The 21,619-nt window shown below is 45.0% G+C and overlaps 3 protein-coding genes across 7 annotated transcripts; 2 read left to right on the forward strand and 1 right to left on the reverse strand.

The window, feature by feature from the left end:
• The first annotated feature begins 1,310 nt into the window (after positions 1-1,310).
• Positions 1,311-9,868, forward strand: LOC120661887 (lysine-specific demethylase JMJ703-like). 3 transcript variants are annotated; one of them, XM_039940884.1, is made up of 12 exons: positions 1,311-2,034; positions 4,117-4,451; positions 4,553-4,633; positions 4,714-4,791; positions 4,887-5,357; positions 5,667-5,891; positions 5,994-6,155; positions 6,695-7,063; positions 7,143-8,478; positions 8,751-8,854; positions 8,931-9,128; positions 9,349-9,868. In XM_039940884.1, the coding sequence occupies exons 2-9, from the start codon at positions 4,119-4,121 to the stop codon at positions 8,403-8,405; spliced, it is 2,982 nt and encodes a 993-aa protein (XP_039796818.1). In that variant the 5' UTR covers positions 1,311-2,034; positions 4,117-4,118; the 3' UTR covers positions 8,406-8,478; positions 8,751-8,854; positions 8,931-9,128; positions 9,349-9,868. The 3 variants fall into 3 exon arrangements, with proteins under 3 accessions (XP_039796818.1, XP_039796817.1, XP_039796815.1); XM_039940883.1 differs by having other exon boundaries at positions 1,312-2,034; positions 7,143-8,443; XM_039940881.1 differs by having other exon boundaries at positions 1,312-2,034; positions 7,143-8,854.
• A 285-nt stretch (positions 9,869-10,153) lies between these two features.
• Positions 10,154-13,448, forward strand: LOC120661888 (serine/arginine-rich splicing factor SC35-like). Of its 3 annotated transcripts, XR_005670113.1 has the most exons (10): positions 10,154-10,378; positions 10,462-10,540; positions 10,729-10,808; positions 10,902-10,968; positions 11,715-11,786; positions 12,105-12,275; positions 12,362-12,457; positions 12,539-12,705; positions 12,784-12,922; positions 13,027-13,448. XR_005670113.1 is itself a non-coding variant. In XM_039940885.1 (9 exons), the coding sequence occupies exons 1-8, from the start codon at positions 10,303-10,305 to the stop codon at positions 12,666-12,668; spliced, it is 774 nt and encodes a 257-aa protein (XP_039796819.1). In that variant the 5' UTR covers positions 10,158-10,302; the 3' UTR covers positions 12,669-12,705; positions 12,784-13,183. The 3 variants fall into 3 exon arrangements, 2 of the variants coding, with proteins under 2 accessions (XP_039796819.1, XP_039796820.1); XM_039940885.1 differs by having other exon boundaries at positions 10,158-10,378; positions 12,536-12,705; positions 12,784-13,183; XM_039940886.1 differs by having other exon boundaries at positions 10,158-10,378; positions 12,784-13,183.
• A 1,629-nt stretch (positions 13,449-15,077) lies between these two features.
• LOC120661889 (transcription elongation factor SPT4 homolog 1-like) lies at positions 15,078-17,504 on the reverse strand. The gene is made up of 5 exons (XM_039940887.1): positions 17,258-17,504; positions 16,903-16,994; positions 16,472-16,527; positions 15,464-15,525; positions 15,078-15,375 (listed from the first exon to the last, which is right to left on the reverse strand). The coding sequence occupies exons 1-5, from the start codon at positions 17,381-17,383 to the stop codon at positions 15,325-15,327; spliced, it is 387 nt and encodes a 128-aa protein (XP_039796821.1). The 5' UTR covers positions 17,384-17,504; the 3' UTR covers positions 15,078-15,324.
• Between the last annotated feature and the right edge of the window lie 4,115 nt (positions 17,505-21,619).

Below are 21,619 nucleotides of genomic sequence, written 5' to 3' on the forward strand. Positions count from 1 at the left end.
AAGAGGTCCACCGAAATTTGTAAAAAAGAGAAGTTAATCAAGAAACTTATTGCCGAAATCGGGTAGTGAGAAATTCTACATATTTTCCATAATACTCAGTGAATAATTATTTTTATTTTTTTACACAATATTGAAAAAACTAATGTGCTCCACATTATTTTGGCTCTTTTTCTCTCCTCTTGGCTCTTGCACGGCTCCTTTCCTTACCGTGTGTTTGGTTGAATGGTAGGGTCCAACCCGGATGGGTTGAACCCCTTTTTCTGATGTTTGGATGGAGGTTGGAGGGGGTTGGGTCCGACCCGGAGGGGAATATTCGGCTCAGATCCGGGTCGGACTCGTCCGCCAAAATCGAGCGGACGAGTCCAACCCCGTTTCCTCCGTCTGGGTTCCGTGACGGGCGGACGACTGGGCGACGGCCACGGCGACGGCGAAGGCGACGGGCGGAGGAGGCCGGGGCGACGTCGACGGGCGGAGGAGGCCGGGGCCACGGCGCGCGGGGCGGGCCGCGACGGCAAGAAGATGAGGCGGGCCGGCCGCGGCGGAGGGCGAAGGAGGCGGGGCTGGTCGCGGCGGCGGTGGGCGGAGGAGGCCGGGCCGGCCACCCGGCGCCCTCCCGGAGCGAGCCAAGGCCAAGGCCGGGCCGGCCACGACGGCGGCCGCAGGGCAAGGTGGAGGAGGCGGGGCCGGCAAGCAGAGGAGGCGAGCCGGCCGCGGCGGCGACGGGGGGCCGGGCGTAGGCCGTCGGGGGCCGCGCAGCATGGCCGGTGGCGGAAGGCTGGCGGCGGCGGCGGGGGGGGGGGGGGGACGAGCTGCGCGGCAGGCGCCCCCCTCTCGTCGGGTTGACGAAGAAGATAAGGGAGAGAGAGAAAATAAAAAGAAAAAGAAAAAAGTGAGAGATTGACAGGTGGGTCCATTGGTGGCAAGTGAGATCCTCATTAACGGTGTTATCATGCCATCCAACCCGTATTCCCAATTCCTTCAACCAAACATGAAATGTGTTCACTCCGTCCCAAAAATCAGAAGTATAACCAAACAATGAATGGGTCAGCTCCGTCCCCAAAATCCGGGTTGGATCCAATCCAACCCATTCATCCCACAACCAAACACATGGTTAGAGAGAGAAGAGAATAGTCGAGGAAGGTGAGGTGGGGTCCCTCCTTTTCTGCCTCTACCATCCATACCATCCCTCCACTGGCCCCAACTCCCAACCTCCCCAAATTAATTTGCTGGATTTTCTTTGCCTAAAAAACATATATTAATTAGCGTACTCATTTCGTACTATCAGCACCTAACTAAAATACTGCAAACAAGGACAAAGCTGCCCCTGGTTTAAGGCAAAAGAGACATAGCACAAACAGCCTTTGCTTGCTTGCCGTTCTTGCTCGGTTCCAGCAATCCCCTTTGCTTTTATACATTTTACATCCCTAGCGCCTCTGTGGTGTTGTGCTGCTGGATTTCTTTAGGTTACCAGCAGGCAGAAGAAAATGTAGAATACCAGTTACCAGCATGCCCATAGGATGATTTCTCATCTCAAGCTGAAACTCAGCAGACCACCAAACGAGAAACCACTATTTATCCTGGCCTGCCTACCTGCACCTTGTATTTGGTCTTGCACTTGCAGTATTCCCCTCTTCCTTTGCAGTGTCTGTGTGCCTCCCTCTCGTGGTGGATTGGATTGGATCTGCACATCTATCTGTTCACAGGAATAATAATTCCCCTGTGTATGTTGCTGCTGCCCTGACCTGGCTTAGGAGGTGGAGCAGGGTGGGTGCTGGGAATTTCTGTTAGGGCCGGGAGCTCAGGGCAGGAGCAAACAGATCCCTGCAAAGAAAGAAAGAAAAATTAACTGGTAATCTTACAATTTCTGTTGCCGCTGCTGCAAGATCTTGGATCTGAAAAGTTTGTGGCAAAATAATAATAATAATAACGATGGCCTCACGAGCACGGCAGAGAGCATGATGACGCCGAGTGAGGCGATGATTATGACTTGAACGATTGAACCGGACCTCATCTCTCGGATCTGTGCAAGAGCTGGTAAATCCCTTCTCTTCTTGCTCTTCTTCTCCATCGCCTAGATTGGGGATCTTCTAGGTCTTTATTCCTGCTGTTGCAGCCCCCTCCCCTTTTTGCCTGTATGCTTTCCGTGTATATGCGTGCATGGTATTGTCATCTTATTTTCTCTTGGTGAGATGATAGTTATTTGCAGGTGATCTGAAGTTGGATTTCTTAGACGAAGATCTGAAGGTAGATCGATTCATATGTGTCGCGATGTCATAGCTAATTCGCCTGGTATAGTGCATAAAAACTTCTTGTAGATTTGGGTATAGGAAGCAAAGCTGTTCATGGTTGGGATTATTTCGCAGAAAAAAAGCTGGGATTAGTGTAGATTTTTTTTGGGAAGCGCCCTAGTCCAAGCCAACCAATCCAACAACATTACGTCTTCCAGTCGCACTAGGTCTTCTAGTCACATGCCCAGTGCTCTCCAGAAGATTCCAGATCCTGATTGCTTTGACCTGGTGTGTTCGCCATGTCTTGGTAGGTTTTGATTCGATTTTCTTCAGGATTTGGCTTCGTCAGGTGCGGATTGTTCTTCTTTGTAGTGGTTTGCGATGCAGAGTGGTAGTCGATTTCTCTGTTTATTCGGATAGGCCTACTAAAGTATTTGTTTCCATTCTTTTTTTTAGGAATAACCTCTGAACGATTATGTACGGATTCCTTGTCCAGATGGTGTTTGAAAGATTAGCTGCTGTTTCTTTGTGATTTCTGAGTAGTTTTGTAGCTTTAGCTTTTCATAACATTGGGAGATCTGCTGCTTGCTTGCGTGCGCTTGAGTTTCTTCTTCTCATGCTTGTGATTTGATTCGGGCAAAGTTTTATGACCCGTGCAACTTTTCCCCACTTTTATTTTCGGCAAAGTTTGAACAAGAATAGTTTTCCCTACAATGGGCACTTCTGATTTGCTCCTTGGAGGAGAGATTCATGCCTAGCGGCACCTGTCTGTCTTCGTCCAGAGAGCCTTGTTTTCCTGCGAGGAGTGCCACCACCCCTGCCTCCTCCTACCAAGCGGTTTGTGGCTTCGTGCTCCGTAGGAAAAGGCCCCGCATAAAAACTCTGTCTGTAACCCATCTTCAACATATAAGCCACTGCTAAAGACAGTGGTGGTATATAGGTTGAAGATGAGTGATGCAGTGTAACTGTGGTGGTATGGTGATTATTGTTAGCGCGCCCCACCTAGCCAACCCGACCATAAAACTCAGGTGTTATAGTGGGAGGAGTGGGGGCTTTTATCCATAGTCCATCATTCCCCCTACGGCGTGCGAGCCCGGCGTAGCCCGCAGCAGGTTCTAGTGCCCGGCGTAGCCCGCAGCAGGTCTCAGCACACGAGAGGTGCAGGGGAAATCGCGCAGTGGAAATGCGTGGCTGGGTGGGTTCGAACCCGGGACCTCAGCTCTGGTACCATGTTAGCGCGCCCCACCTAGCCAACCCGACCATAAAACCCATGTGTTATAGTGGGAGGAGTGGGGGCTTTTATCCATAGTCCATCAATTATAGTTGATCTGTACCCTGTCTGCCAGGGGCGGAGCTGTGCCTTGGCATTGGGGTCCACTGACCCCGACTGATTTTGAAAAATCAGTGGTAAATTACTGTAGCTAGTTGTTAATGGTCTATTAGGACCCCATCATTCTATACATAAGACCCTGATGCTCGTCCGGTCTGGCTTCGCCCCTGCTGTCTGCAGTTAGATGCAAAGCAATGCATCATTTTAGTGCTTTTGCTCGAGACAATATGAATGTGATAATGTGAAGTAATCTAATTAGCTAAAGGTAGACAAGGTTTGATCTGCAATATGGTGATTATAGTTGATCTCTACCCTGGCTGCAGTTTGATGCAAAGCAATGCAGGAATTTAATGCTTTTGCTCAAGACAATATGAATGTGATAATGTGAAGTACTCTAATTGGCTAAAGGTAGACAAGGTTTTCTGTTCGCCTTGATTGGTTAGGCAGATCTATGTGGTCAATTCTAGTGTTTGTGGTCCATCTTTGATTTAGTGTTTTCTGTCCATCCTTGCCTTTCATTCATGCAGTGTTAATTTTTTATTTGAATGCTTCATGCAGTAATGGGAACAGAGTGCATTATGGCCACAGTGAATGAGGATCCGGAACTCTCATTTCCACCTGGATTTGGACCTTTTGTTGGCCTTGCATTGCAGGGTACCCAAACCAATGTCAAACCAGGTGGTACTCATTCTAGTTCAGTGCAAGTAGCACAGAGCATCGAGAAAGATGTCAAAGTTTTGGAACCCAATTCAGCGCATTGTAGGAGTGGCACACCTGCCAGTACTTCTGGGAGCCATAGTTGCAGGAAATCACTTCGTAACAAGCCTCCAATAGACTATAGCCTTTATGACCTTACCTCAGATGAAGAATCTGAAATTGAATCGCCAGAAAAGGTTTCTTTTGTGCATTTATCCTTCTTTATTCTGCTATACAACCTGAATATTTGTGCTATGATTTTATTGAGTTGCTCAATATTGTCCTATTTTGTGGACAGGGAGTAAGATCAGTGAGACGTAGGCAACAATTACCAAAAGGAGTCCTTCGAGGCTGTGCAGAATGTGCTGATTGTCAAAAGGTTCGTTTAATCATGCTAAATTGCTGGAGTTGCTTCTCCAGAGATGTTTTTTCTTGGCTTATGCACATTACGTCATGCAGGTTGTTGCAAAGTGGAATCCATCTGGTGCACGCAGGCCTGTTCTTGAGGAGGCTCCTGTTTACTATCCATCTGAGGAGGTACCTTGTTAATTGTTGTATCATATCATACAGTAGTGCCTGTACAAGGTTTAGTTTTGCATAAACTAATCACTTGGTTCTATCTTGTAAATTAGGAATTCAAGGACACCTTAAAATACATTGAGAGTATACGACCTACGGCAGAACAATATGGAATTTGTCGCATTGTTCCACCACCTTCATGGAAGCCTCCATGTCTTCTTAAAGAGAAGAACAAATGGGAATGCTCAAAATTTTCTACTCGAGTACAGAAGGTTGACAAGCTCCAAAACCGTAAATCATCCAAGAAGAGCAGAGGAGGTGGGAAGATGAAGAAGCGGAGAAAGGTTTCAGAGCCGAAAGATATTTGTAACATTAATTACAATCAAACTGGGATGCATCAAAGCCCAGAGAGGTTTGGATTTGAACCAGGACCAGAGTTTACACTACAAACATTTAAGAAGTATGCGGATGACTTCAGTGATCAGTATTTTAACAAAGATGCATGTGGGGACTCGCCACCATCAGTGGAAGATATTGAAGGCGAGTATTGGCGCATAGTTGAAAGTCCCACTGAAGAGATAGAGGTACAATACTTTTATTAGCATAGAGTATCTATGCCGTTTGCAATTTTTAGCTACGTCTGAGCTTTAGAAAATGCCATATTTGTTGATCCTGAATTTGAGATATCTTTTGTTAAAAAAAAGAATTTGGGTATCTTTAGATCATGGTCCTGTTGGTTCTGTAGCTTTTCAGTGCAGCTTTGTTATGCCTGTCGACCCTGAATTCCTGAGTTGCTTGTAGAAGCATCTTCCATGTTCTTATATCTGTTAGGGATGTTTTTAACATATATTTGTGCTATCTTCTAACTTGTCAGAAAACCCATTCTCATATAGGTAATATATGGCGCCGATTTGGAGACTGGAACTTTTGGTAGTGGTTTTCCAAAGTTTTCTCCTGAAGTAAAATCTGATGGTGAGCATAAGTATGCAGAATCTGGCTGGAATCTAAACAATTTGCCTAGACTACAAGGTTCAGTTCTATCGTTTGAGGGTGGTGACATCTCTGGTGTTTTGATCCCTTGGGTATATGTTGGCATGTGCTTTTCATCATTCTGCTGGGTATGATGATTGTCAACACAATTACTTCTCTTGTAATTATGTTAAGTATATAGACTATCCAAATTTAGTATTATGATGTCATGTCTGGGTGTCTGCTGACAGCATGTTGAAGACCATCATTTGTACTCTCTGAACTACATGCATTGGGGTGCTCCAAAGATGTGGTACGGAGTTCCAGGAAAGGATGCCATGAATTTGGAGGTAGCGATGAAGAAACATCTACCTGACTTGTTTGAGGAGCAGCCTGATTTGCTTCACAATCTGGTAAGTGTTTCTCTCTTGATTGATGATTGTCAACTAGGATTTAGGGTATGAACCCACCATTACTGTGTCTTCTCACTTGTCCTGAATCTAAAACCTGCAACTCTCTCTCTCTCTCTCTCTCTGATTATGCTTTAACAGCATTACAAATAATGAACATTTGTGGAAGTGGCACTGCATGATGTTAAAAAGAAGGCACTATTTCTTTCCTAGACCAAAAAATGCGTCATCAAGTAAACCACTGCCTGAAATCTTGCAGGTTTCCGTATAACGCCTCATGAAATGCTACTGCATTAAAATCAAACACTTGCATGTGCAACAGACAGTAAAACCTTAACTGTACATGTGCAAAGTAAAGATGGTTAACATTATGGTTTCAACATATGTGCAAGATGAAAATTTAGTATAACAATCTGATGGCAGGTATGTGGGATTTGGCTTGTTGTGGCCTGTGATGTTTGCACGAGTTGCCTTCCTTTTGGTACGTATGAAATGTATGGGGCCATGGGGGTGTATTTATAAGATGTCAACACCTTGTGCAGGTTACTCAATTTTCTCCATCATTGCTTAAATCTGAAGGAGTACCGGTTTACCGATGTGTTCAGCATGAGGGAGAGTTTGTCCTGACATTCCCACGAGCATACCATGCTGGTTTCAATTGTGGTTTCAATTGTGCGGAAGCTGTTAATGTGGCACCGATAGATTGGTTACCAATTGGGCAGGATGCTGTTGAGCTTTATCGTGAACAGGCCCGGAAAATAACTATTTCACATGATAAGCTGTTACTTGGGGCTGCAAACGAAGCAATAAGAGCTCAGTGGGACATTCTTTTCCTCAAGAGAAATACTGCTGATAACTTGAGGTGGAAAAGCATGTGTGGACCTGACAGCACCATATGCAAGTCACTTAAGGTAAATTGGCTATTAAACTATCTATAAGTATTTTTTTTATTTAAAACTCAGTGAAATCTAACATAATTTTCCTGCACAGGCAAGAATCGAGATGGAGTTGACCCAAAGAAAGGATATATGCTCTCCATCTCAATGTAGAAAAATAGATGCTGAATATGATTCTGCAGATAGGGAGTGTGCATTTTGCTACTGTGATCTGCATCTTTCTGCCTGTGGTTGTCCATGTTCTCCAGAGAAATATACTTGCCTTATACATGCGATGCAGCTTTGCTCATGTGACTGGAGTAAAAGACTTTTCCTATTCCGTTATGATGTCAATGAACTAAACATCTTAGCTAATGCTTTGGGTGGGAAGTTAAGTGCCATTCACAGGTGGGGTGTCTCTCATCTTGGATTAAGTTTGAACTCATGTGTTAAACGAGAAAAAGAGCAAGATCTGAAGACTCTTCGGAGAGCAACTGATGGCCCCAGAAGGTCGTACATGTCACATGCATCAACAGTATCATTGTCACCTTCACTGGTTTGCAATGAACAGAAAAGCTGTGGAAATAAGATGCTGAACTCAGCTTGTTCGGAAATGAACACTGCTGTTCCTTTTGCAGAGCAACTAAAGTTGGGAAATGTTTCACCACAAAAGGAGCCATGCCTGAAGAATGATTTAGCATGTACACTAAATACTGGTGCCAGCCAATTGCAGTATAATGGAGGGCCTGGAGGCGACAAAAACTCAGCAGCAAGTTTGTCAGTTCCTGCTGGTCAATCATCTTCTTCCAATGTTAGGACAAGGTCCTTTAGCACTTCTGGTGAATACAATAAAAATGCATATGGCTCTCTACCACTTGATCATAGAAGCAACATGAAGCCTAGCTCGGAAAGCTCAATCAATTCCCATAGGTTAATGACATCTAACACTAATGCATCTCTGTGTTACTCTTACAATGATAAAATACACATAACACCAGAGACTAATGCCTTGGTGACGACAGAGAAAGATGGTAATCAGATTCGTGCTGCATCAAGTCAGCACTTTGAGAGGACTGTTTCAAGAGCACAAACTGTCTCTCAGGAAGCATCAGCTAGTGTCTTTGCTTCAAAGCCACCTCCAGGCCCTTCACTTGTGAAAAATACATATGGAGGTTTTAGTTCAAGCAGTGCCCATCTTGGTCGTCCAAATTTTTGTAATCAGCAAACAAATGATGGGCGCCTTCAAAGAAAATCTGAATCTTTATCTGGTCTGGAAGCTCGGGAGCATTCACCTTTATTTGTGCAACCTGCTTTGGGAAATGGAAGTCAACAGAAGGGTCCTCGCATAGCCAATGTTGTGTATCGATTCAAGGGCTAAGTTGAACTTTTGGAAATGGGTGCTGTTCTATCTGGGAGGTTGTGGTCCTCAAGCCAAGCAATTTTCCCAAAAAGTTTGTTTTTCCCTGGCAAATCTGGATACCTCCATGCGTCTTGTAGCTGCTTTTCAATTTGGAAGCAACTTTGTTATTGGGAGCTACTTTTTGATGCTTTGCCATCCTTAAGTGCTTTTAATACGTTGCGAATGACAATATTCATGCTAGAGGAATGTTTGTTGTTTGTAAACTACTACTCATGGATGTTTTTCCTCATAGATTTGATTCTCTTCAGCAGTTTGATATATATTTTGCTCTTTTCCTTGACATGATTATCTTTGTAAATAAAGGGTTCAGAAGCAGAGTGAAATACTTCAGCATTGTGGATCCAACACAAACAACTTACTACATATCTGAAATATTAGACGCTGGACTGCAGGGACCTCTGTTTATGGTAAGTTTCAGTTTTTTGTACCATCTGCGCACCTGTTCTTCTGTATGTTTATATCTGTCGGTTGATGCATTTACAGGTGACTATAGAAAACTGTCCAGGCGAAGTTTTTATCAATGTCTCTCCTACCAAGTGCTGGAGCATGGTCCGTGAGTGGCTGAATATGGAAATACGGAAGGAACTCAGCATGGGAAGAGCTAACCTTCCTACACTACAGCCTCCAGGACCAGTTGATGGTCTTGAAATGTTTGGGTTGCTGTCACCGGTAATAATTCAGGTGAGGAAATCTCAAGCACACTTGTCTTGAGAAATGAAAAAGAAACTCTGAAACACACCAACATCATGAGATGAAAATTTGTTCCAGGGTTGCATAATTTTACGATAGTAGATGCTATAGCTGTCCTTCCTGGAATCCTGGCATGTTTGCCCTATTCTGTTAATTTTTTGGAGTCTGACTGAATCTGTGCAAACTGGGATATTATTTGAATTCCCTTCAGGCAATCGAGGTGCAGGAATGCAGGATAGAGATTGGATCTGCAGAGTATTGGAGGTCCAGGCCCCGTGTTGTTGCTGGAGACGGTGGCAGTCGGCATATGTTGCCACCTCAGGGTACGCCGCACATTGCGCTCCTGAGGGGGCTGTTCCAGCGAGCCAGCCGCGATGAGCTGCGAGCCCTGCGGAGTCTACTGACGAGCAATAGCAGCCTGGACGAGAGCTCCAGGCAACAGGCTGCCCAAGTTCTGGACGATGAGATTGCCAAGCAGTGGAGCTGACGAACCTAAATAGGACTTCTAATCTCTTGTCTGCATGAAATTTTTTGGGACGGGACCAAGCAGTTAGGGTTGCTCATTCTGTTGCCCGTGTGCCCACTCTTTACATTCTGTGTCCATGCTCCATGACATAAGATTTTGCCACACCTGGTTGTTCTTATGTGTGATTAAGATGATTGACTCAATAACACCTCACCCCCTGACCATACCGTTCAGTTCCTAAATGTTGAGATGAATATTCCCTGTCTGGAAACTCTTGTGGTATCCTTGCTGTTTTGGCTGAACAAGTCGATTTACCTCGCCGAGCAGTATTATTTAGGCCAGACGAGGAGTGCTACACAATTCAGTAGTAAGGGATGTTCAAGTTCAGCTCCAGTGCTCTCAGGGATAGGGGAAAATAAAAGTTGGGCCGGTCTTGTGTGAAGCCATGAAGGCCCACAAGAATAGTCCGTCTAACATTGTACCCACGGGGCCCACTTGCCCTCCCTCTTGGCCCCTGCCGCGTCCGCGTGCGTGCAAAGCCTAGAAGAATCGGCAGCTTTTGTGGCCGCCCCTCTCTGGCTCTGCTCTCTTCTCCCCCTTCCCGTCCCCGACGGCCGACCATTTCCTGTCATCTCCCAATCCCTCGCTTTCCCACCTCCATCCACCGGCCGCGCCCCGCGCCGCCGAATCTCCGGCGAGATGTCGCGCTTCGGGCGATCCGGCCCGCCGCCAATCCGCGACACCTACTCCCTCCTCGTCCTCAACATCACCTTCCGTGAGTTTCCCTCTCGCTGCGGCGCTTCCGTCTCCTTCCAGTGGTTTGAATTGGCGGCTCATCTGTGTTTGGGTGCCCCGCAGGGACGACGGCTGATGACCTCTTCCCGCTCTTCGACAAGTACGGCGAGGTCGTCGACATCTACATCCCCAGGGACCGCAGGTGAGTGTGAGGCGAACAAGTGCGACGGTTGTTTGATTCGCCGATTCGAGAGTTGACCTGTGTGCGATGTGTGGGCTGGCTGGGTGGTGTGGAATATGAAATTAGGGGGTGGCGTCGTGTAGGTGCCGGGAGTTGATTTGTGCGTGATTCATTTATTTGTGTATGCTTATCTAAGGCTATGGCTGTAGGACTGGTGACTCCCGAGGCTTCGCGTTCGTGAGGTACAAGTACGAGGACGAGGCGCAGAAGGCAGTTGATAGGCTCGATGGTGCGCCTGAGCTCCTTACCTCTGGAAATAGATGTTTGCCATTTGCGGGGTGAGATTGGATTGTTGTTCACTTGCTGCGTGTTTTGTTTGCAGGGAGAGTGGTAGACGGGAGAGAGATCATGGTGCAGTTTGCCAAATATGGCCCAAATGCTGAACGGATGTAAGATATCTCTTCTTTACGCTGTTTATATGTCTGTTCATGAGATCTTCAATCATTAACTTGATTTTTACTTGCCGTTGCTGTGTCTTTTATTCCGAAATCGTTCCCAGATGAGTATGCCAATTGTTTGCTAAACCTAAATGCAATCACTATCAGTTACTTGCTGGATACATTAGGTGATAATGGAACTTTGAAGTCATTTTGCCTTGTCCATTGGTAGAATAACTTATGCTAGATCAAATCATTTTACAGTTCCATTACGTTTAACTGTCTTTATGAGTTGTCTTACTTGTCTTGGGTTTATTCATCATTTACAAGTTATTTAGTTAACATTAGTTTCTTGCACAATATTGTTGCCTCTTCTGCTGGCACAACAGTCATTGGTCTCTTCTTTTGTTATCTTTCATTATTCTTTTGTGTTGGTACGCCCTTGAACTCAGTAACCTGTGGTTTTTTTATAGTTAATTGTTACAAGTCCAGATTTTTGTGTGTAATTTTCTTTGGGAGTTAGCAAGAATGATGTAAATAAGAACCAGATCACTCTCAATATGAGTCTGTACAATTTGCTTAAGACATTTTTGTCCTGCATGAAAATAGTCTATAGTGCCACATGGTGACCAAAGTAAATTAGATTAATACTCCCAGACCAGAAGTGTTCCTTTCCTTAAAAAAATCCTCGCTGGAAAGAAATATGGTGTGAGTTTCTGAACCATGCATAATATTATTATTATTTTTGACATTCACAGTAATAAAGGGAGAATAGTGGAGCCAGTACCAAGGTCAAGAGGCCGTTCCAGAAGCCGCAGTCCAAGACGGAGGTATACCACTATCATTATTTTCTGAACCTTATACAGTTCTTTAAAATTTGTAGACTAAATAGTATCCAGTACTTTCTTTTACCTAGTTAGCTCATGCCTGTTTAATGGTGGTGCCTACCATTGATCGTAAGTGCCAATATCTAGCCAATGCACATGTCATGTTTCCGTGCCTGTGTTCAAACTTCAAACATCATAGTTCATTTTCATACGCATTGCCACTGTACAGATGAGCTGTGGTTTTCTGTTGTGTATGTTCAAGCGTATTCAAATCTTGTTCTGTTCGTTTTCTGAATGCTATGGTTATCGACATGTTGGAAGGTACCGTGATGATTATCGAGATGATTACCGGGATAGAGATTATAGACGACGAAGTCGTAGTCGGAGTAGAGATAGGTATTCACGTGACAGTTACAGAGAGAGGGATTATCGTCGCCATAGCAGGAGTCGCAGCTACAGCCCTGATGGTTACAAGAAGCATGGGAGGGACAGGTATGCTCATTGAAACATCAATTATATTGTTTAATATTGCTGGTTTGCACTGATTTATAACATTATTGTTCGATGATTGTGGACAGTTTGTCTCCTGCACGTAGAAGTCCTAGTCGTAGCCGAAGCCAAAGCCGAAGTCGCAGCTACAGTCCTGATGATAACAAGAGGCGTGGCAGAGACAGGTTTGCTCATTAGAGAGTACTGGAATTTTTTTTGTCTGTCGTGCTAAGCATCCTTTTTTTTTGTTCTATAACTATTAGCAGTGCATCACCTGCGAGTAGGAGCCCTAGCCGGTCCCCACCTCGCAAGACATCACCTTCTCCTGAGAGATCTCCTGTCAGGCGCAAGCGCAATGATGACCGGTCTCCACGTTCTCGGAGCCCTTCGACATGAGCATTGTATCATTTGAAGCGCATCTTTAACATCTCAGGTCCCTAGATTGTTCAGATTATTTATGTTGATTATAGTTCATCTCCTATGTTAATACAAATCTGTTGCTTTTTTGTAGGATGAATGGACTGGGCTATGTGTTTTCTTGTTGGTGGGCCTTCTTCAGTTACATTTCTGTAATGCTGGCTGTCAGTCGCTGCTTCAAGCTTCGAGTACTACTTTCATTTGGCACCAGTACCGCTTGTCAAGAACTTTATGTACACCAATTCCGTTCCATTTTCCTTTCCTATTAGTACTTCGTATTATCACTGTCTTTCCAGTATTGAGTACTTACTATTCATGGTGGCTTGCACCTTTCTAGTTGCATGATGGAGTGAAGATGTGCTGGCTGATTTGCGGTCAACATGAACGTAGCTTACTGTTGAAGTTGATATAATCTGTGCTGTTTGCCTTGTTGATGATGATGAGTTGATGTTGATGGTGATAAGATGATGGTGGCACTGCAGCTGCCTACACCACTTGCTGTCCGCACCTATTATGCTGACAAGTAAGATTCCAAAGGTTTAGCTAACTTCAGAGTTCAATTCTTTCTTAATCATGAAATGCTTTCCCAAGTTTCTACATGCCGGGTGCCACCACCAACCCCCCTATTCGTTATTTGGATTTGAATGTGTCTGCGGTGATTTCTTACAGACATCTTTTAGATTTTTTTTCTTTTTTTTTGTCATGAGCCCTTCAAAGACATATAGATCAATTGCTGCATACTTTGGTCTTGCTGCTTCATTTTTTTCTGTTTGACTACACCCTTTTAAAAAAAAGGGAACATATTTGGTGCAAATCACAACTTCGTGAAAATCCGTGCAAACCACGGTAAAAAAGTCGTCTAAATTCACCAAAAAAAATCACACATGTAGATGATATACAATCTTGTAAAATATCTTGTCCAAACTCGACTTCGTTATCTCACAAACGAAGTCGAGTTTGGACAAGATATTTTAGAAGGCTGTGTATCATCATATCATCTATATGTGTGATTTTTTGGGTGAATTTAGACGACTTTTTTGGCGTGGTTTGCACGGGTTTTCACAAAGGCTGTGGTTTGCACTAGATACATTCCCTTTAAAAAAATGCAATCTTATGTTTTTACTTATATGCTCAACATTGGAAATCACTAACACTTGCAAGGACTGTTCTGAGTGGAGTACATAAGTCTTTCGTTGCACCTGCACAGTTGGAAAGGTATTTGTATCTGTTGTTGCTCTTGACCATTCTTCAGCAGTAGAAGGCGTGGGGAGAGGTTTCAGCAACAGGAGCTGAATTGGTTGGTTCTGTTGGCTTGATTACTAATGGCGATGGTTCGCTGAGACCGTCCTGTGCGTGGCCCTTATGAAAGATTTTGCTGACCAATTGAGTCTGTAAATAGTGATAATTTGTAACATTGATTTTGATCTACTTGTGTGAAGAAAACGGGAAAATCTTTGCTATGCATGCTTGAGCGTAGTAATCAAAGTTCGGCAGCTGCTGTGTTGTGCTCGTTTCTTCCCCCATCGTAATAAAACACTATGGTTGTTCTCTGAAATGTTACCTTTGCTCCATTGAAATAAGGTATCGACGCGCGCTCCAGCTGCCACCGTGCTGCCGTGTATCGTTGCCGCCTGATCCCTGAAGGCTGCTGGCTAGTTGGTCAGTCATGGAGTGGTGGTACGTGCAGTCGTGTACCATGCGCAACACCAAGATAGGAACGAAAGCGTCACCGGGTTTTCTGATGGATGCGAAGTTGCCCTCTAGTGCACCTGATGTTGTTTTCTGATAGGCTTGTCGGCACAAAGGCGACGAATGACATGGCCTGGAGTTACCCAGCTACCTGTGCCCTGCGGGCGCCCACACGGCCCACCAACGCCCTCCCTTGCTGCTGCCCGGCTCCAGTGCCGCCACGCCGTCCACCATGGGTCCTACCAGCCCCCTCTTGTAGGGTCGATGGCCATGGAAGCTTCAGCAACTGGAAAAATTAAGTTCCGCTGCCTCCACCACCCAACTGCCGCCGGCCGCTCCCCCTCCTTTGGCTCGCCGCCGCTGCCTCCACCACCCAGCTGCCGGCGGCCGCTCCCCCTCCTTTGGCTCGCCGCCGCCACCCACCGGTGCATGAGGAAGAAGGAAAGCTGTCGGCGATGCGCGCGCGATATATAGCTCTATCGGCCTGCCACTGCATCCTTGCTGCAACCAGAGGACTGGAACCTGGAGGTACTATGGCCGCGAGAACTGAACTGAGGCTCGGAAGGGGTGCAAAACAAAAGGTGGTGCTAGAGGGAGGTCTATCAACGTGACGCGTCCACAAAACCGATCCAGCAATTTTTCAAATAGCACTGGTTTGGATCGCGATACGGTACAAGTTTTATAAACCCTCTTGTGGACTAAATGAGGAATCATTTTTAGCACCGTAGCAGCCAACCAGAACTATTTCTCACCGTAGCACGTTGATTTGACAGAAAATAGACCCATCATTAGCAGCCAATCGATACTATTAGCTTCTCAGCGTAGCATGCCGATTTGACCAGAGAATAGACTCCTTGAGTACAATAAGGGTTACATACGTTCCAGCTATTCTATATTAATATTATGATGCTGCTTCTGGGTTGGGATGCCGTGAACATGTTGATCCTTAGACACGTTTGGGCGGCACGTACTGCACGTTGTTGTCCTGGCAAATCCCCTGCGGTGACAAACAGAAACATGAGGTCTCTGAGAAGTGAATAGCATTGCAGCACGCGTGTTTGTAAAATGCATCTATGTGTTTTTACCTGGTACTCTTCCGGAAGCTCCTCTGAGACTGCCAGTGTGTAGCACCCTGGAATGAACCTACCTGCAGATTGACAAAGATGGGTGATCTAGATTAGTAGTTGCCACGGTGCAACAACTGGACATATCTATCTATCCTTTCTTATATTGCACAAATACACAAGTGATCTTCGAACAAGTTTACAGTATGGCACTATGTTTGTTAAGCTCTAAACTGCAAGCTTGCGCATAATTTGGTAATGGCATGCTAGGCACCTATGTGTAACATGCAGATCAATATCTTTCTATAACAAGTGATACTTTGGACAATGTGAGGGTTCAAATTAACAGTGTAGAGATCAAAGAATTAGATCTGTTATGAAGCAACAGTCTGTGCCAAGCCTCCTTAGAAATTCTGAGAGCAAACAAAGTAATTTAAGCATAGGTGCACTTCTGGAATATTGCAATAAGTCAACCAAATAAAGGCACTACAAAAAATCTGAGGCATTAACACAAAGTCACAAATACTTGAAAAAACAATTTGTTGTGTGTTTTTATGAGATGTGACCTAATTAACAAGCAATTTTCATTGAATGCCATGGTTTGGGGGCAAATTGCTGGTCTTAAACTCGCTAAAACTGGAATAAGTCCCAGGCCAAGGTTTTTAGCTTGGTTTTACAATCCTTGACAAATAATATTAATAACCACACAAAACCGGTCAGCAAGAATTGATAGAAGTATGACGCGGATGAAGCCCAGTTCATATATTTGACATTAGGGATTTTGCCTGTATGATGCTTACCAACTAGCGGAAGCATTAGTAGCTACTGGACATAATGTTGCAATAGGCCATTATGCATTTGATGAACAATAACCAATACAGGCTGAGTCCTTCTAAATGGCATTATAACATAAATATACATACCATGGTAGGCTACGCGAAAAGATACAATACAAGTTCAAGGAAAAATAATGCACAAGAGTAAGGAGGATAATACAAATTGCAGGATACAGGAGAATTGAAGGCTCACCAATTCTCAACCAACGAGCAGCCCAACTCCTACTGGGGTCCATCAGAGAGATTATTCTGCATACCATAAAAGAATCTCTGTTAGCTCTTGTTAACATGAGGACTGCAAAAATGATAAATTCATGATTGTCCAACGTTTGTGTATATCATCATTTCAACGCCTTATAGTACTCCATTATCAATTCATCCTAAGAATTTTTGCAATTAAACTGATTTCATGACTCTCCAAAATCACCTAGGATGAAAATTCCAAAGCCTCGTTATTTTTGCATTATTGTCTGTTCATGTCTTTTTTAGTTGAATTTGAAACATGACAAGAGATAAGATACTTTTTCCATCTGCTGTGACAAATGAGAACTGTAGGGGTGAATAAGAACTATCAAGATGAGCACAACAAAAGCAATGACAAATCCAAGCTGGAGGTGGGGTTACCCAGTGAAGTTCGGTGTAGTGCAGTTGACGACATTGTCGTGCTCCTTGTCCATCTCCAGGAACGGGCAGTTCTCGCAGCCGTTCTGCCTGAACTGCGAATACATCCCCAAACAGCAATCAGACATAAGACGATGCAAACGCCGCCACCATTGGCATCAACGATACAAAAAACCAGCACCGATTCGAAATCGAGGGAGCGGCGTGCTAAACCCTAGCCGCCGCCACGAGCGGATTGCTCCCGGAGAGACCCCCCCTCCCCCCAAATCCCCAACCCTAGAAACCTACCCTGGCTAGGACGGATAGAGATCCTACCCGGCAGCCATATGCGAGAGGAGGCGTCGGCGGAGGAGGGTACCTGGTCGTAGGTCTTGACGAGGCGGCATCGGAGGCAGGCCCGCAGCTCGTGACCGAAGCTGGTCGGGATCTCCGCGTGGGTCACCCGGTCGTCGTCGTCCATCATCCCGCCGCCGCCACCCCTCATCCTCGCCGCCGCTCGGTACCCCCCGCTTCCTGCTCGCTTCCCTTTCCTTCCCCTCCCTCCTCGAGAGACTCTTCTTCCTCGCGTTGGTTCGCGCGGACACGGACCGTGGGCTCTCTCTGGTCGCTTCGGTATTGTGGTGTGGGAATCGGAGATTTGGGCTTATGGTTGACACCAATAGGGATATCGACGGGCCGGCACGTCAAGCGTAGAGGCCCACTCGTCTGGGTAAGCCCAATATGGGGATATCGACGGGTCGAAGCCCACCGGCGCTGCGTCGAGTTTGGTATGGCAAGATAATTGGCGGTCACTGAAGCCGGCGTTTCGCCTACCAAGAGCTGATGTTGAGAAGGTGCGTGATCTCTTTGTCCCAGGCACTCGAGTCTGGAACACACAGATTGTGATGGATTCTTTTTTGGCGCTGGATGGGATGGAAGCGTTGAAGGTCAAGCCGAGTGAGAGGGCAGTGGAGGATGTACTAGCCTGGGCGTTTGAGAAACATGGCACATACTCAGTGCGGTCGGCTTATAGAATTTTGAAGGAAGATTAAACTGCTAAGGCTATGGCTGCCAATGGGAGAGCAATGTCATCTGTAACGGAGCGAGCTTGGCAGGCAGTTTGGAAGCTTCGGGTGCCCCCCAAAGGTGTGCGTATTCTGGTGGCGTATAATATTAATGCATAATTCGCTGCCATCAAATGCGGAGATGAAGAGGCGACACATTGCAAAGGAGAGCCATTGTGAGATGTGTGGTGATCCAGATGAAACATTATATTGCATATTATATATTTTCTCATGCACAATGGCGAGGCGGATCTGGATGGAAGTTAAGAAGCTGCATGGGGTAGCGATCCCAGATGTTCATCCATGTTCATGGGCAACGGACATCTTCCGGCCCGAGGTGTGCTCGGCATCGACGGCTGATTTGATAGCATGTGGTGCGTGGGCGCTATGGACGGGAAGGAATAACCGACGACATGGCAGGAAGGTTTGGGAGCCTGGAGCAGCAGCGAGATTCATTGCTACGCTGCTTGAGGATCGGAGCTTGCTGGGCTTAAGGCGACGACACAGCTAGCACGCCCGAGAAGGATGACGGGATGGAAGAGGCCTGACCTTGGCTGGGTTAAAGTGAACTCGGACGCTGGCTTTTGCTCGGGGGACTGCACTGGCATTGCCGGAGTCGTCATCCGCGATCATGATGGTCTAGTGCTTGCGGCGGCGGCGACGAGGTGGCTCGATGACGTGCCAGACGCGCTAACAGCCGAGGCGTTAGCGGCGAAAGAAGGCCGGGAGCTTGCTGCGGAGCTTGGCTACCAGCGAGTGATACTAGAGAGCGACTGCCAAAGCTTGAGGTCGCTGCTCAGGGATCCTTTCCAGTAGAAGATCAGTTATCGGAGGGCCATGTTTCGACATCACAGAGCTTGGTAGGGAGTTTGATGAGTTTAGAGTTGAGTGGGTTTGTCGGGGAGCTAAGTCAGTGGCTCATGTGTGTGCAACTCGAGCTACTGCTCTTGATCGCATTTCTTTCTGGGTTGAGTCTGGACCAGAGTGGCTGCGTGATCTTGCAGTGCGTGATATTGCAGCGAAAGATTGTAATCCTGCTAGTGATCAATGAAAAGCTTTGTTCCCAAAAAAAAAAATCCATCGCTGTAAGGCATAATTCCGCGTAGTGTTTTGGATCAGCCTATTATTGTTTGGTACTACGTATAGTGCCAGCTGCATATATACGCATAAGTAGATGAAAATGCTGATATCATCCACTAGCATGCAAATTCTAAAATTAAAAAAGCTATAACCATTAAATTGAGCATCCAAATTAAATTTGAATCACACCATTATCTTTCTTATGATAAAATCTTCAAAATAAAATTACATTTACTTATGTTTGCACAATATTTTTTTAAAATTTTTTTAATATTAAATAATCAATTTCAACTACCGGGAACAAATAGTCTAAGAATACGAACAATATTTATTTTCTAGGGACAAAAGGGTTAAAAATAATGAACAATGGAGAAACTAGGGGCGGAGCTAGTGGTGGGTCTAGGGGGGCTGCCCCCAGCCCCCCAGACTCTCACAAACAATGGAGCCCCCCTTGAGCCCCTTCTTTATTTTTGAGGAGAAAGAATGAGGAAAAAGGAAAAGAAGAAAAAAAAGAAGAGGAAGAAGAAACTCAGCCCCCTCTCCCACCCCGATCTGTTTTTAGATTCGCCACTGTATGCAACGAACAAAATATTACACCTCATGAACTTTTAAATGTATGGAATAAATAATTAAAAATAAATATCGCTAACAAATAGCTTAACATCATGGAACTATTTAATTTATAAAGTGAACAAATAATTTAGCATTGCGAATAAATTAATGAAAAGGAAATACCAAATAACTGTTGGACCAAGGAAAAGAACAATCCAATAAAGGATGCGGGATCGTTCAGATGATGGATAGGATATTTGCTGCCCGCGCGATGCATATCCCAAATGGTAGGAGAGGCATGGGATTCCCATCAATACGCCAACTCATCCTGCAGCTAGATAGAGATCGGGATTCCTATATATCTTTGGGAAGTTCCTTTTTTCTTACTCACCTTCCACTCTTTCTGTGTTTAAGATTCGTGTATGCAATCCAATCCGTACGATCCTCATCTATCACTTTTCTTAACCTAGCTCATTCGCGTCGCGTGCCTCCGCTTGCTGGCCATTGCTGTCGTCACGCTGCCTTGGCCGGCCATCGCTCGCCGCCGCGTGAGCGCCCCTGCGCCACCGACCATCACCGCCGCCGCTTGTGTGCCCCCTGCACCCCCGTCACCGAAAATCACCGCCGCCGCGTGCGCGCCCCCAGCGCCGCTGCTGCCGCCGCACGTGCGCCACGGGCCTGCGTGGCCGCCGCTCCGTGCGCGCCGCCGTTGAGCCCCTGCGCGCCGTCCCGAGGCCCCGCACCGCCGGCGGTTGCGAATCCGGAGAAGAAGGCGTGGCCGGTTGAATACGCTGTCTTCAGTTGGGTCTTGATGGGTAGGTTGATTAACCATCTTATACAACTAGTAAGGATGTACGTGCCACATGCACGTAGGGATGGTAATTTTATCTGTGCGCGGGTATCCGACCCAACGGGTGAGGGTATGGTATAAAATTTTACTCGCGGCTATGAGTATGGATATAAAATTTTACCCGCGAGTAGAACGCGGATAAAATTTTTTACCCGCAAGTACCCAACAGGTACTCGAAATAAAAAAAAATAATCTAGTGAATTCATATCATTCATAAATTTTATGTCTCATTTTTTGTGATTGTATGAACTAAATAGACGAATAGTGAGATTGTGTGAACTAATATGTGTGAAAATGACATTAACATTTTGCTTATTATTTGTAGTGAAGCGTATAATCATTGTTACACTTTTTAGATGAAATACATAACTAAAATTGAATGCACGTACTTACATACAATTACAAAATAGATGTTGAAAATAAGAAAAAATGGTGCAAGATGATTCGTATAGTTCTACTAATGCTTTGTGTTCGCTTATATGGGTGATAAATTCAAAATATGTTAGTCAATACGACCAAATGATAGGTTATTTATGTTATTATTAAAATACCCGATGGGTACCTGAAACCCGACCCGTACTCGGCGGGTATAGGTACGGGTATAAAATTTTACCTGTTTGACTTCGCGGGTACGGGTATATCTTATAGTTTCGGGTATTGTCGCGGGTGGGTATTTGCTCTATCCGCACCTTACCCGATCCGTTGCCATCCCTACATGCACGTGTTTAAAGAACAATTATATTTAGAAATAATTACATCTCATCAAATAAATAATAAAAAATAAATTTATTTATTAATATCATGGCAATCCACTCTAATCTAATATAAACTAATACATAGGCTCGAATGAAGTTCCGGACTTTTGGTATTTTAGAAATGCTCTTGCTATTTATCGTATGTGTACTCGTTGTATTACATTGCAGACTTGCATCCCTTTTGAATCCAAACGTGATACATCGTAAAATTTCTTTACAAACGTACCATATATAGCCGAATAAAAAATTTACAAATCTAGCAATTAATAATTTATAAATGAAAGCACACCAATGCAAGTAGACATATACACATTATGAATTCTAGCATATGAAAACATTCCGATATACCATACATATATACCATATAATATATATATATATATATATATATATATATATATATATATATATATATATATATATATATATATATTCAGTCA

The sequence above is a fragment of the Panicum virgatum genome, chromosome 2N, assembly GCF_016808335.1.
Source record: "Panicum virgatum strain AP13 chromosome 2N, P.virgatum_v5, whole genome shotgun sequence".
Classification (NCBI taxonomy): Eukaryota; Viridiplantae; Streptophyta; class Magnoliopsida; order Poales; family Poaceae; genus Panicum; species Panicum virgatum.

Bases quoted from the DNA above. Each gene is read 5' to 3' on its own strand.
- LOC120661887 (XM_039940884.1), top strand. From the start codon at position 4,119: ATGGGAACAGAGTGCATTATGGCCACAGTGAATGAGGATCCGGAACTC. The intron at 4,792-4,886 runs GTACCTTGTTAA...CTTGTAAATTAG, and splicing joins TTTACTATCCATCTGAGGAG to GAATTCAAGGACACCTTAAA. The intron at 5,358-5,666 runs GTACAATACTTT...ATTCTCATATAG, and splicing joins GTCCCACTGAAGAGATAGAG to GTAATATATGGCGCCGATTT.
- LOC120661888 (XM_039940885.1), top strand. From the start codon at position 10,303: ATGTCGCGCTTCGGGCGATCCGGCCCGCCGCCAATCCGCGACACCTAC. The intron at 10,379-10,461 runs GTGAGTTTCCCT...GGTGCCCCGCAG, and splicing joins CGTCCTCAACATCACCTTCC to GGACGACGGCTGATGACCTC. The intron at 10,969-11,714 runs GTAAGATATCTC...TGACATTCACAG, and splicing joins GGCCCAAATGCTGAACGGAT to TAATAAAGGGAGAATAGTGG.
- LOC120661889 (XM_039940887.1), bottom strand. From the start codon at position 17,383: ATGAGGGGTGGCGGCGGCGGGATGATGGACGACGACGACCGGGTGACC. The intron at 16,995-17,257 runs GTACCCTCCTCC...ATGTATTCGCAG, and splicing joins TCGTCAAGACCTACGACCAG to TTCAGGCAGAACGGCTGCGA. The intron at 16,528-16,902 runs GTAACCCCACCT...TATGGTATGCAG, and splicing joins ACTACACCGAACTTCACTGG to AATAATCTCTCTGATGGACC.